This window comes from Manacus candei, unplaced genomic scaffold (assembly GCF_025592945.1).
Source record: "Manacus candei isolate 608988 ecotype Guabito, Panama unplaced genomic scaffold, ASM2559294v1 h1tg000017l, whole genome shotgun sequence".
NCBI classification, from domain to species: Eukaryota; Metazoa; Chordata; class Aves; order Passeriformes; family Pipridae; genus Manacus; species Manacus candei.
Window position 1 is genome coordinate 3,691,246 of NW_026138065.1, and position 13,893 is coordinate 3,705,138.

The window sequence follows — 13,893 nt, forward strand, 5'->3', positions numbered from 1 at the left end:
AAAAACTAAAAACATTCATTTATGATTGATCCCATCTGACTGCCCTAACACTCTGCCTCTTCTGAGCGCTCGGGAAGATTTTCTGTAAGACTCATTGCTTCTTCAAGCCAGACCACGAACACAGGTGGCTCAAGTGGCTTTATTTGCAAAGAGCAACTGGAATGACTATAGTGAAATAAATATTCTACTGAAGTCCTTTTGGAATAGCTCCTTATGGCAATACCCTGTTCAGGGTCCCTACTCACTTTTATGGTGGTGGCCTTTGACCAAAGTGTTGCTCTGCAGACAGGATTGCCTTTAGCAGTGGCCATTCCTTTGGCTTTTCTGAGGAGGCACCTCCCTTCCTGCCAGTGTTAGTGTCTCTTTGCAGATTCCTTTGCCTTCTAACTCAGTCACCAGCCCTTGTTTGCCACTGCCCTTTTCCTGCTTTTAACAACCGTCCTTTCAAGCTTAAATGTTTCTGACTGGAGTTGTTAACTTAAATCTAGTTTAATGACCTCAAGGCTGTCTTGAATCGGATTTTAATGGGAGACACTTTATTTCTGCTTGATCAGAATGCAGTTGATTTGTACTAAGGCAATAAATGAAGTACTATTCCATTTGTTTTTATTTAGTATCTTTCAGCTTTACCTGCTACTCCAGGAGTCCTTATTAGACCCTTCAATAGACAGGAACGATAGTATGCCTCTCCAGCCACCAGCTACATATTGAAAGACATTTGTATACCACATGAAAATTTAAGATATAAACCACAGATTATTCCACCAGCACCTTCTGGCATCAAAATCCAGGAGCTTCCAGTGAGTTTAGCTCTACACAATAAAAAGGGGAGGGACAGGAGACTTCAGCCTGATTAACCTATTCACCAGCTTGTACCCTCTTTGTACCCTCCTGGTGGCTTTGTCAGCTCCCAATGTCCCTGCCCTGCCTGCATGTAGAAATGCAAATAGGAGAGAAGAGGAGGATAGTACACAGTATTTTCATGCGCCAGAATATACAGGGAAACTCAGATCTACTTTCTCTTGCAACCCTCTAATGGTACCTACAAGCTTAAGTCACTGATATGAGGGGTTGTACAGCGTATAAAGACTGCTCCTGATCCAAGAAACAGTTGGGAAATGTACCTGGAAAATGCTAATGGGATGTAGCAATGCTAATAGAGGACTTATCAGCAGATCTTAAATTGCTTAACATATTTCAGGCTTTACAAGTGTAAAGGCCCAAAACTAAGTCTTTGTCTCTTGACTAGACAAAAAAAAGAGATGTCAAAAAAACCCAAAGGGAATAATTGTAGGCTACAGAAGAAACTTTTCACTTCCAAGTTGAAAAGCTGACCAAAAATAAGACCTGACTGGTATCAGTAATGAACAGGGTGGAAATATTAGGCCTTTAGGATGAAAAAGCACACTCTGAGCATATGTTTTTTAATGTAAATATATGTTACTGATAACTAAGGCAGGACTCTGCCCTAAGGCAGTGTTCCCTCTCAGTGTCTCTTGCTCACCCTCTTGCTAGTGCTTGCAGATGTAAGAGGCTGCTTCTTCCTCACAATTTAATTCCTGAAGCTTGAGCAAGATTTAAAACCAACATCATCTCTGAGTTTCTTCATTTCTTCATTCACATTCACACACAACACTTTCAGCATTAATTTTTTTTTCTGTCTGGTAAGTTTATATCATTATGCCACTTGCATATTTCTTTCATTTAGTATGTTGATTTGAATAGTCATTGTTAATATTTCCAGCAAAAACAGTTCTCTTGAAAGATTCATATTTCTGGAAGTTGTTCCTTAAACTTCTTTCCTAGCTCATGTCTGGGACTTAAATCCTTGCTGCTGTTTCCTTGCTCCTGGCCTCACCAGCTTACTTCTCCCCTCTATTTCTGCTCTTCTGCCTAGAATGAATTGTTTGCCTGGGTGGAGATAGCATTGCTCAAACCCCTCTGAAGAACAGGGAGATGGTGATTGCCTGTAGAAAGGGTAGGGAAAATATCACTGCTGTGTCTGTGGTCATATGCAGTTTCCACAAAGTGTTGAAAGCTAGCAGGTTAGACTTTAAAACAAACTGAATGAATGGTGCAGTTTTGAAGTCCTTTGAAGGAAAGAGAATTGCCTATAAAACATGCTTTTCTAGCAGATTGTTGATGACATACAGGATTGTGTTTGTATGTGTAAATTAGAGAAAGCTAAGAGGATCTTCCAAGGTATTTTACACAGGATTCTCAATGCTCTTGCAAAAGAGTCTTACAAGGTTTGCTGTTCAATGAAAGAAAGCGATATAACGGAGGCTGCTCGCTCCCTGGGATGGAGTCATGCCTGACAGCCGGAGGCACTGCTGGAAGCTCTCCAGGGCCACTCACACATCATATGACCTGCACATGTCCCTCTTCTCTGCCCTGTTGTGCTGTGTCTGCGCTACCAGGATGCAGATGGCTGCACTACTTGGCTATGTCTGTACTTTTCATTGTTCACCTTTCCAAGTTGGCTAAACCTTCTACAGTCCTTCTTATTAGACACATTTTCATAGATCTCAAGCTGTGTTGAACACAACTGATGTCCTTGCCAGGAGGAGTGTAATCCCATTTATAGTTCACAGGCAGCAAGAGTATGCCTAGGGCTTGTGCTCTGACAGTCCCCCTCAGCTGCTTGTGTCTGTATCTCTAAGCTCATCTATCTACTGGTACAGCCCTAAGAACACCATCAGGCTCCAACTGCCCTCAGCAGCTACATATCAGACCTCCACCCCTGCACCTCCCATCCATTAGCATTTAGCTCAGGCCCTTATCCTCACTCCTTACTTGAGCTAAGATGTATGAACATATTGTCTAATCTATAATCTCCTGCTGATGGATTGTTTAGCGATCACTGGAATGTGGGCTGAACCGGGTAGCATCGACAGACCTGCTCTTCTGTTTTGGCTAAGGCAGGATTGCCTCAATACCTGTGAGGTTACTGCTCCCACCTGCCTTGCCATGACCCTCACACCTACTCTGTCACCAAGGCTTTTCAGCTCTCCTTCACTGAGACCTGCAGCCCTGACTGGTTTTTTGAGGCACTGTCTGTTGGATGCAGAACTTCACGCCTGCATGAAATGGCCTGCTCTAGGCCCTCAGCTTGTACATGTCTGGCAACATAAGCAAGAAGCTCTGCCAGCAAGAAATAGAACAGGAGGTACCTTCAGAAACCTGTTTCCATAACCACTCTGGACTCATCCAGGGCAGATGTTGTCCTGCCCTGGGCAGGGGCAGTGCAGCTCAGCTGATCTAATGGGGAGAAAGAAACCAAGATTCTTATGCACATCTACGACAAAACATTTTCTTATTCTCTGAGCTCAATGTTGAGCAGCAGCCACCAACAGCACAACAGTGCCAACAGCTTCCGGTGCTGTGATACATGATTTTGAGCAGAAGTGAACAACATGGACGGTGATTGGCTCTCCAGGGAACACTGCCCTGGCACCTCTGAGCCCCTCCAAACTCTCAAAGGGGGGCCAATTTCAACCTATGACAGGAGATTAAATTTGTTGGCATTCCTCTGAGCTGTGCATCTTAATCAGGCTATTTTGGCATTTGGAGCGTGCTTAGAATTGATCTTGAAACACTCAGCTTTCTTTTGGTTTCTCGTAACATTTTGATTCTGGAAGAAAAATGTTAAGATCATAATTTGGCTTAAATGGAAGAGATAATTTGTATTTGGATCATAAAAAAATCACCCTCTACAAAATTATTAAAAAGAAATAGTAATTCTTAAGCTTAGAGGAAATTCTGAAAATAAAATAAAAAACACATAGTGTAACTTAGTCAGCCAAAATAGGGCAAGAATCCAGCTGCAGCAAAACAGCACAAGTCGTAAGTGACCAGAGTGTCCAACAGCTGTGCTCTGAAATCAGATTAATCTGTTTTCTTCTTCAGACTTTGGCATGGAGTTGTGAACGCTTTGCTTATATATAATTCTCTGAAATATGACTGTTCTTTAGTAACATGAATAATCCCCCTGTTCTTGTTAAAATAAGGATTACTTATGTGAATAACCCATGGGAACTGCATCCTTAGGAATAAAGGCAGATAATATGGGAATGAAAGGCATATTTTTGTAATTAATATTATGGAGATATTTAAAACACAACCCCAAAAGCTGAAAGAGTGGGCTAAACCCCTGTGTTTGATCTTACACATGCATAAGGTGAATATGCTATTTAACTACATGGGTGTGCAAGTAGAGTAACAAACTGGTGAAGCAGATCCTTGGCATGGAAAAAAAAATAAAATACGAAGATGGCTTTGTTTGCTTCAAACGTTACTGGTTTTAAAAGATCTGTGAGTTTCGCTGTGTGTGTGGTAGGAGTTGGGGAAAGCGGTGTTTTGAAAATACCTTCAAATATACTTGAAATACCAGGACTTGATCTCACGTAGAGACTTTTAATTTTTTTTGCTAAGGATATTAATTTGGATTTAATCTTGTTGTAAGTAAGATGTTAGCTTTACTGAACCACCACTTATAACCACCTTCAGCAATCCAGACTCTCACCATGATGACAGATGTTTGCATGAGTGAAACCATGTCTGCATCTGATGTTTAAATAGGACTAATTCCCAACAATGTTAAGGTCAGGTTTCTCACACATGGGAATTCTGGCATCTTTGTGTTCTCCCTTGCTTTACTCCATTGCTCCGCAACTCTAAGGTGCTCCTGGTATTGCTTTAAATGTATTAAACATATTTTGACAGCCTAATTTAGCAAAATAAGAACAATGCTCTGTACGACAAAGAAAAAGCACTTTTCAAGCTTCAGGGTATGCTCACTGCAAATCCTTGAACGTTTCCTGCAAATGCACCATGTATTAGAGCTTCTCAAAGAAACAGCTCAAAAATTTTGGTAACTGCAGGTGTGTGTCAGCCTCAGGGTAGGGATATGCTCCAGGTTCCCTGCACTGTGCAATACTGTCAGCATTGAAACTAAATCAAGAAAAGGGACGTGAGATTCTCTAACAGTGCAAAACAGTTTCAGGCTGAAGTTCTGTGTTGATACTTCTTTGTTGGACCGTCTGGTTTGACGAACGCTACCTTTAACCACTCATTCCTCTTCTCTTCAGCCTCTCGAGTGTATCTTGCTTCTGTGTCAGCTCTGCAGACCATTCTGCTGCAGATGAACTGGATCAGAGACCTGTTTCCACTGAAAACTGACCTTTACAGAAGAATTGTGGTCAAGGTCTAGCACCCGCACAAGCAAAAGGATGGAAATGAGGATGGCACAGGGTGGAATCTGGGACTGACTTTTCATAGCACTGCATAGTCAAACTGGTTCACTCTGGTTGTGAAACTGCAAAGGAAATGGGACATCTGAAATGAACCTTTTCAAAAGCACCTTCAAATTTTCAGTGTTTTTTTTTTTTCCCCACTGACCTACTTTGCAGCAATTACACAAACAACTGCATCAGCACACGCAAGGACGTGCTGAGCTGTGGTACAAAGATCTGTCACCACAAAGCAACTGTGGAGACAGTGAACTTTTTAACCTGAATTGCTGCCAGAGGAAATTTTCATAGTATTATGTGGCACAACAAAAAGGCTGGAAACTGTCCAAAAGTCAAGCAAGGAAATACACACCCTAAAATCTCACAATGAATGGTTCTCAAATCATTGTCCATCTCTGTAATATATGCAAATTAAAAGGGATGAAATCAAGAACTCTCTAGGAGTATCTAACTTTTGCTTCTGTTTAGTGTATTCAACTTCTGTTGTTAGGCTTTTAAAGACTGCATTTCCAGACTACCACATCTTACACTGGAATTTTGGGACACTTTTTTGCAGTGGGAGCTCAAGCTGATCACTGCAGTGGTTTGCTGAGAGGCAAGGTCTGCTCTCCAACAATGTCTCCTGTCATTCAAAACCAGAGCGTGGCCTCTACAACTGAAGTTGGACTACCGTCTAGTTAATTTGTGGGCTGCCTGTATTTTTTTTGAAGATGAATTAAGCATATACATTATTTAAACAAATTTTCAATAATTTGTACACTTAAATCACCATTGACCAAAGTGACAGTTGATTATAAAAGTTCCTAGATCACATTGTACTCAAAGACTTTGTAACCACCGTTTCTGTGTCTCAAAAGAAAATTCACGAGTAAATATTTAGCCTCCAGGAATCATCTACACTAGTGGCTTTTAATGCATTTTCAGTCCCCTAAAGACTTTCTGGGGAAAATGCAGAAGCCATTATTAAGTAGCAACCCATACTCTGAGCTGATAGAAGGCTTTACTGTTGCCCCACAGAGCTGACCCCCAGGTGCCTGAAGGAGGGAAGCAACCTCCATTCATTCCTGTTAACACAGAACCAGCAGTCCCTGCATCTTCACCTGCATCATTTACTTTGCTTGCTTAAGTTATTGCAATGCAATAATATTGCAAGCAAAACAGGAAAGGCTGGTTGATAACCCATTTTACAGACTCCTTTCTTTTCCCATTTTGATCACTGAGCTCTTTTAAATCACAATGCTGTTCATGTTTATTACTGGCACTTGCATTACTAACATGAAATGAGAGCAATGGTTATCCCCTTGAGCTATTCCGACTCTTGGCAAGCACACATTCGCTACACAGTGTCGTGATTGCAAGGCCGCTCTGCAACTCTGGCAGGCAGGTATTTCTTTTAAAAGGTGAGTCCTCATATAAGAAGTTGAAAGGATGCATCACCAGAAGTGAAATTCCTGTGTCAAAATGAGTCACATTTAATTTGTTTTGTTCGACTGTCAAGCAACCTGTGCTTTAATTTGCTTAATTCCTTTAGTGTAAACTTGTTTCCAGGTTTACATGCCAGTAACACGCATCCATACACCGCTGCCAAGTCCGACTTCCAGTTTAATGTAAGGCATATTTACATGTTTCCTCTCAACACTACATTTGCCTATAATTGCAGCACGTTTGCGTTCGAAAGAATTAATCCCCTGCAACGCATTCCCGCCCTACTTCTCCCCAAGATGAGGAACAACTCATTTTGTTGATCCCTGCCTGGGTCCAAAATCATCTCCCCGGGGCCATCTAAAGCTGTGTCGGTGAGTTAGTTCGCAGACCAGACTCCGGTCTGTGTCTGTGTGTCTGTCTGTGTCTGTGTGTCCGTGTGGGTGTGACAGGCGGATCACGCTCCCCTCGGGCCAAGAGCAGCGCGCGCTTCCTGCCCGCGCTCGGGGCGGAGCTCGCGCGTCACGGGCTGCGCGCGGGCCCCGCGGCCGCGGGCGGTGACGTCTCGGCAGCGATGGCGCCCACGGGGCCGCCCGGTAACGGCTGCGAGCGCCCGGCGCGCGGGGGGGAAATGGCGGCGGCGGCGGGCGGTGCGGTGTGTGAGGGTGCGGCGGGCGCGCCCTCCCTCCGGCTTCTGGGGGTGCTCGCGGCTCGGTGCAGGCGGGGGCGGCGCTTACGCATCGCTTGTAACCTTTGCAGAAGCCGCTTGTGGCGGGTCGGTGTTGGCAGTGAGTGAGTGCTCTTGTTGGCGGAGCCTCCGGCGCTGAGCCGGCCCCTTGGAGCAGCTGCGCCCTGCCTGGAACGGGTCGGGAGGTACCGCAGGGATACCCGCACCGCCCTGTCCGCCGACACAGTTATGTCGGGAAAATAAAAACCGGAGCTCGGTAGTAGGGACTGGGTGTGTACCAGCTGCTCCGAGGCTCTAAGCCAAAAGTGTCGTTTCGCGGATTGAACAGAAGTCCCGTAAGGATAAGTAAGGGAGGAAAAGTAAAGTTGTAGCTGCTGATTATCGTTGTTGGTATTTTGAAATGGACAGCTCCGTCAGTGGCAGCTGCTGCCTGAAGAGATCCCAAGCACTTTCCTTTTTAATATTTCGGAGGGAGTGCCTGCTGCTGAGCCTGTACTTCGCTCAGGATTGCATCCCTTGGCTTGTCGAACAGGCCTGCACCGGCACCGACTCCATACTCAGCTTTTGTGGTCTGAGGCTTTTCCAGGTTCCTCTGGCAAAGATGCTGGTGCTGACCTGCCCTGCCGTTTCTCCCGTGTCATTTGGGGTCAGGCCATGACTGTCCTCCTGCTGCAGAACGGAATGAGTTTGGCTGAAATGGGAGAGATGGGAAGGTATTTCAGCAGCACCTGGAGAAGTGGTGGCAGTTGAAGAGAAGTTCTGTGTAGATGGAAGCAAAAATTGTGTGCTGGGGATGTTTGTGGAGCCCCACTGAGCAGGCACAAGGCAGTAGGTAATGGTGTGTCCATCTGGCAGTGATACAAAGGACCTGCATTCAGGAGTGGGCCATCGGGAAGCTCAGCACTGTGCTTCTCCCTAGCCTTGCAGGGGCAGTGCTGATCTGGAAGAGGGTTTGTTTCCTGGTGATTCCTGCCTGTAATGAATATCTGTTGTGAACAGTTTAATGTCAGAAGATGGACAGTTGTGGTTATAACACAGGAGCTTTGTAAGCATGGGTTTTGTGTGTTTGGCTAGAGATAGTGGACACAACAGAACTGTTATACTAAGAATTCGGTGACTTTAGTGGTAGTTGTTTGCCTTTCAAGCTAACTTTGTAAATACATTGGCTATAGAGGTATCTTGTCTGTCTGTTACTTTAAGACCTGAATGGTTCTGAAGGCAAGTGCCAACATAGAAGATGTTAGCAAGGTGCACACAGGTGCCCAAGGTGAAGTGGTAAAATCCAATGCTTCTTTCTTTGGATAGACTGGGTAACAAATAACTTAGCAATGGGGTGCTGCTGCCCACTGTTGCAGAGGACCTGTGTGCCATCCTTTGCTACAGTTCATGAAACTCTAACTGTTGCCTGAGGGCACCCAGTGGAAGAAGACTTAATTAATTAAACAGCAAATAATGCTGAGGTTATCATGAGCTGCCTGTGGCAGACTGATAGCAAGAGCATCCTTTCTAGCCGTTGTGCAGTGATTTTTTTTTTTGAATGATGGGCAAACTTGTGCTTGGAGCTGGTATGGGGCAACGCTGGTTTGTTGAATTAGAATGTGCAAATGTGGAATGGCCCTGTTGCCCTTTAAGACAGGAGCTGGTCAGCCTAGGAAATAGGGGGTACTAAGTGCCTATCCCTCCATGTGGTTCTTCAATTTGTGTTCTTGCACATTAACGTGATGAAAAGGCTTCAGCACTGTCACAGCTAGGCCAATCCTCTATAAAAGTTTTGGAAGAAACTTGTAGTCATTTATTCCCTTCCAAGTACTTGTATACCAGACTGTTTTATACTAAGAATAAATTTGTAATAGAAGTGCATAAATAATAAAAAAACAACACCTTTGACAATCATTTCAGGCATCTGAAGAATGTATTTTTGAGGAATTTGCAACCTTTGAAGTCCTGTTTCTTGTGGAGAACATGCATTTATCCCTTTAATTTTTCATATATGGCCTGTATGTCATTGGGTCAGGATAAGGAGATGAACAAACATCATCTACTGTGCTCCTGGACTGTTTAATTGCTACGTTTTGAAAAATGGAAGATTACATACAGTTGTGTGAAGTTTATAATTGTTAGTGAATGACTGTAGGGGTGAAAAGCTTTACCAAAGAGACACCTTATGCGCTATGCAAATTTACTTGGAAAGATCTACAAGGAGTAAAAGTTCTTGTAGCTCAGATAATTTTCTTTTGCAGATGAGTAATTCCCTTGTTCGTGTGATCTCAAGCCAGAGCACTTACCTTGGGAAAGTGAAGCAGGGTTCTGTATCCCACTGACTTTCAGGCCAGTGCTGTTGGGACATTTTTGTTCATTTGGTATGGTCTGCTATTTGGTATGGTTCCAGCTCTAGAGCACTCTGTGTTATATTTTAAGTTTCAGAAGAGTGTAAAATCAAGGTAATTGGTCCTAGGTCCTGTTACTTTTAATAGTTTTTTGCCTGAGCAGAGGTAGAATCAGGGTTTGTAAAGAAAAACAACCACAACAAAAAAGGCTGACCTGATTTTTCCCAATTTAGGAATTTCTCCAGACCTTTTTTTCATTTATTTTGTAACAAACTCTTGCACGTTGTTTGCTGGAGAGAGGAATTATGTGAGTTGAATGCTGAATTAAGGTGATGGTGCGCTTTTTTGCAGACCTGACTCCCAGCTTCCTCCCACCCTCCTCCCTGCCTCCTCCCTGCTTTTCTTCCAAGGGCAGAGTTCAGCACTTCCTAGCATGGCTTTATGAATCAATCTTCTTTGAATTCTGGGGTGTTTTTGGACCTGTCTGTAGACTTAGTTTCCGACTTTGAAAATTGTATCATAAGTGTGCCAGAGCACGACTCAAATAGTGCAAGCTCCTGATGGAAGAAGAGTCAAGTGTTATCTATAGCAAGGACAGGTAATTTGAATTTTGGTGGACTTGGAGCTATACCATCCATCTGTAAAACATAGGCTCTGCATATCTCTGGCGCTGATGGCCACCTTCATGATTCCTGCCCTATTTCTTCAGCTTTTTGAGATGCTGATGAAGAAGCACGGGTTTGGGTAACTTCAGAATAATGCTTTTGCAGCGATGAAGCAGAGATATGTGCTCCTGTGAGCAGAAAACCATGCACCAAAGCAGGATCTGTTCAGCAAGGCAAGCTGTAGAGAAAGCAAAATGGACTAGATGAGGTGCAGGATTACAACCAAAGGGTAGATCTTTCCTTCCCTGTGTCTACGAGAAGATAGTTAGGAAGCATGTAGGTAAAAGGAATAGAAGCCTCTAGAAAGCAGGACTTGCTCTGGGAAGGCTCTGATAGCCCATCTCAGCTGCAGCTCTTGAGGCCAGGGAGTTGACTTAGAAGGCTCATTAAAACAACAGCAAGCTCTAATGTATGTGTGTCTCATCGGGCTGTAGCTCTTGCAGAGCACGAGTTACGCGCCATGGGAGCCTGCATTGCAGACCTACTTTCAGATACGATTTTTTGTGTCTTGCTTCTAAAAGCCTTTAGCTCAAGGACCAATTTTATTTTCATGAATAATTTGATGGTTTAACGTGAGTAGGTTTAAGCTCTTGTGTAAGAACCTGCTGAGCCTGCCTGTGTGGTGTTAAAACTTTCAACTTGAAATGAGGGTGGCTTGCTTTTTGGTATTTTAATCTCCCTTCAAATGCTTCATACTTGTTAGAGAGCAAATTTTGTTTGGCTTCTCTTCATGCTGAGACTTTATCTGATTTAGAGCTGTTTTCCAGAGTATTGGTATAAATGTAACCTTGTAATGCTTTCCTCTTAGCCTCAGCTTCTCTTCATCACATTGTTTTTTAACCGTTCTGTTGCCAAAACAGAAGTTGCATTGCAAGAATGCAAAAGGAAAAAAGTCAAATGAGTTAGCAGTTGCCAGTGATTTTTAAGTACTACCGTGTGTAGTAGTAAGTTGTACTTAAGTTGTAATGAGACATAAGGATATTTTTGTGACTCAGAAATCATTAGTTTTTTACAAGGGTTTTGATGATAGTTCATAACCAGAAAGCAATACAGGTCTTTGCTTAGAGTAAGCCCAAGCTGAATGAAGGAGACAGATAAAGAATAGCACATCATTCATCTACATGTTTGTGAAAGGTAAGTGGGGTCCTACTCTTGTAGTTTGGGTTTTTGATAAAGAGGCTGTTTGATTATTTTGTGATATGTACAGCCTTATCAATGCCTGTAAGTATCTGAAGGGAAGGTGCCAAGAGGGTGGAGCCAGGCTCTTCTGGATGGTGCTGAGCAGTAAGACAAGAGGCAACAGGCAGAAACTGATGAATGGGAAGTTCCATCTGAATATGAGGAAGAACTTCCATACTGTGTGAGTAAGTGTGCACTGGAACAGGTTGCCCAGAGAGGTTGTGGGAGTCTCCCTCACTGGTGATAGTCAAGAACTGTCTGGATGCAGTCCTGTGCCACGTGCTCTAGGATTACCTTGTTTGAGCAAGGAGGTTGGACCAGATGACCCACTGTGGTCCCTTCCAACCTGACCCACTAAGTGATTCTGTATGTGTGTCTTTATTCTGAAATGATTCCGTGTATGTTCTAAAGAGGAAAAGTGGAATTACTTTTGTCGTGGTCTTGTTTTCTTTTTTTGTAGTTGGTTGGGTTTTTTTGTCTTATTGTTTGTTTTTGGTTGGTTGGTTGGTTGGTTGGTTGGGATTTTTTATGCCGCTGATTATAGTTCTGACTTTTTCTCTAATGTTTAGAATGGTCTTTGGGATCTTGAAGCATTATAGTACTGTATCTTCATTCCTAATGATAGCGCTGAAATTTCTACAGTTTTCTGTTTCAGTCATGGTTAGATTTACCCTGTCAAGTATCTTGTAATTAGCATGTGATTTGCCTGCTTTGTTTTCTTCTGGCGTTTTTGTGGAGGAGAAAAATGTCTTGCTGTGTTTGTGCAAAAGAAAGTAAAGCCTGGCTGTTATCTGTTGGTGTATCTTGGCGTTTGCCACGTTGTTATTTGGGACTCGAGTGAATTTGGGACTCACTTGAATTGTTTTTGCTTGTTCAGTTTATTTCTCTTTTTCTATCATTATGATATAGACAATTAAAGTAGGTGTGGTTCTTTTTTAATGAAGTTTAGTAATTTCTGGTTTGCACTTGCATAGCACTTACAGTCTGGTGTCTGTACCAAAGGGCAGCTCTGCGTTGCTGCTAAAATGTTGCTCTGGTGGAAGTTTATATAGAGAGTTTGACATATGCCCTTGTGAACTTTTGATAATAATTTTATCTGTGGTTGATTGTGGGCAGGTGACTATACTTAAGTAAAGGACCAGTTGGGTTTAATTCTATTTAGATAGATGTAGCTGTTACCTGACATCAGGTTATTGGAACTGTAGGTGAAGTAAACCAATTACTTCTGATTTCAGTGGAGGATTAGTTATTTTATTCCATTTCTCGAATGGGAAGAGCTCAGGTTGCACAAGTGTATAGATAGAGCATTTCAGAACTACTTAAATATTTGGTTAATTTTCTTACAACAGATCCCCAGAAAAGTGTGGAAGATGAAATTGAATCCATTCTGCAGGAGCGAATAATGGTTTTGGATGGAGGCATGGGGACCATGATTCAGCAACGTGCCCTGTCAGAAGAGGATTTCCGAGGGCATGAATTTAAAGATCATTCCAGGCCTTTAAAAGGCAATAATGACCTTCTTAGTATAACTCAACCTGATATAATCTGTGACATACACAAGGTAGGTGGTTCTGATTTCTGTCTCTTGACAAGAGAAGGAGGGAGAATTTGGCCTCTGCGCTCCCCTTTTCCATACCACAGGCTGCTGGCTCTCCTGCGTCTGTTGGGAATAGGGAAGAGAGTGCTAGGTAACCATGCGAAAAAGAATGAGCAGATTTGACTGTTCTGGTTGTGTGAGCATAGCATTCGTGTCTTGGTTCCTGATGTCACCCAGGCAGTGCTGTTTTTAAATCCCTTTTTGACTTATGTCCCTAATGTATTTCTATTAATTGTAGATTCTGTTTTATTTCATTTTTATTTCCTTTTCTTCTCCTCAGCCAGCACTAGAAATGCATCTAACTAGGACATATCGGAATTCTAGATGCATTTCTATAATTGCGTGTTAAAGAGCTGTTAAATGTGGCAGCCTGAAGGCCTCTCCATAGTTAATGAATGTATGGGCTTCCTAATGAGTATTCCTGCTTCCGTATTCTTGGGTTTTCCCTAGAATACTAATGTGTGGCCTAGAGGATAAAACAGTCTAAACTGCTGATGATTAGGAGTTTGCAAACAGATTTCATTATTTTCCTGTCTTCAATTAGACTTTAAAAAGCAACTTCCTAAGTCTTGTATTTATTGAGCTGCAGGTATTTGTAGGTCTTACTGTAATAATTGAAATGCTTGAATGCATCTATTTGTTATTCGGTTGAAGGTTCACATCTATTCTGGGTTTTTCCAATTATTTATTAACAAGATCTGTAATTCACTGATGAGAGTCGTAGTTGGCTTATGTTTTTTAAACTTAGTAGGTAATCTGTATG

General features: G+C 42.7%; 1 protein-coding gene across 5 annotated transcripts in view; it reads left to right on the forward strand.

The window, feature by feature from the left end:
- Positions 1-7,200: 7,200 nt before the first annotated feature.
- MTR (5-methyltetrahydrofolate-homocysteine methyltransferase) overlaps positions 7,201-13,893 on the forward strand; it is a 47,924-nt gene continuing 41,231 nt past the window's right edge. For 3 of the 5 annotated variants that reach the window (XR_007903781.1, XR_007903783.1, XR_007903782.1), the window contains exons 1-2: positions 7,201-7,270; positions 12,883-13,094. Coding sequence is in view for 2 of the 5 variants with exons in the window: in XM_051782841.1 (XP_051638801.1) it covers positions 7,249-7,270; positions 12,883-13,094 (234 nt within the window). In the remaining 3 variants the exon portion in view is untranslated. Of the gene's footprint in view, positions 7,271-7,310; positions 11,489-12,882; positions 13,095-13,893 lie in introns of those variants that run through there. The other 2 variants (XM_051782841.1, XM_051782842.1) reach the window with 2 other exon arrangements.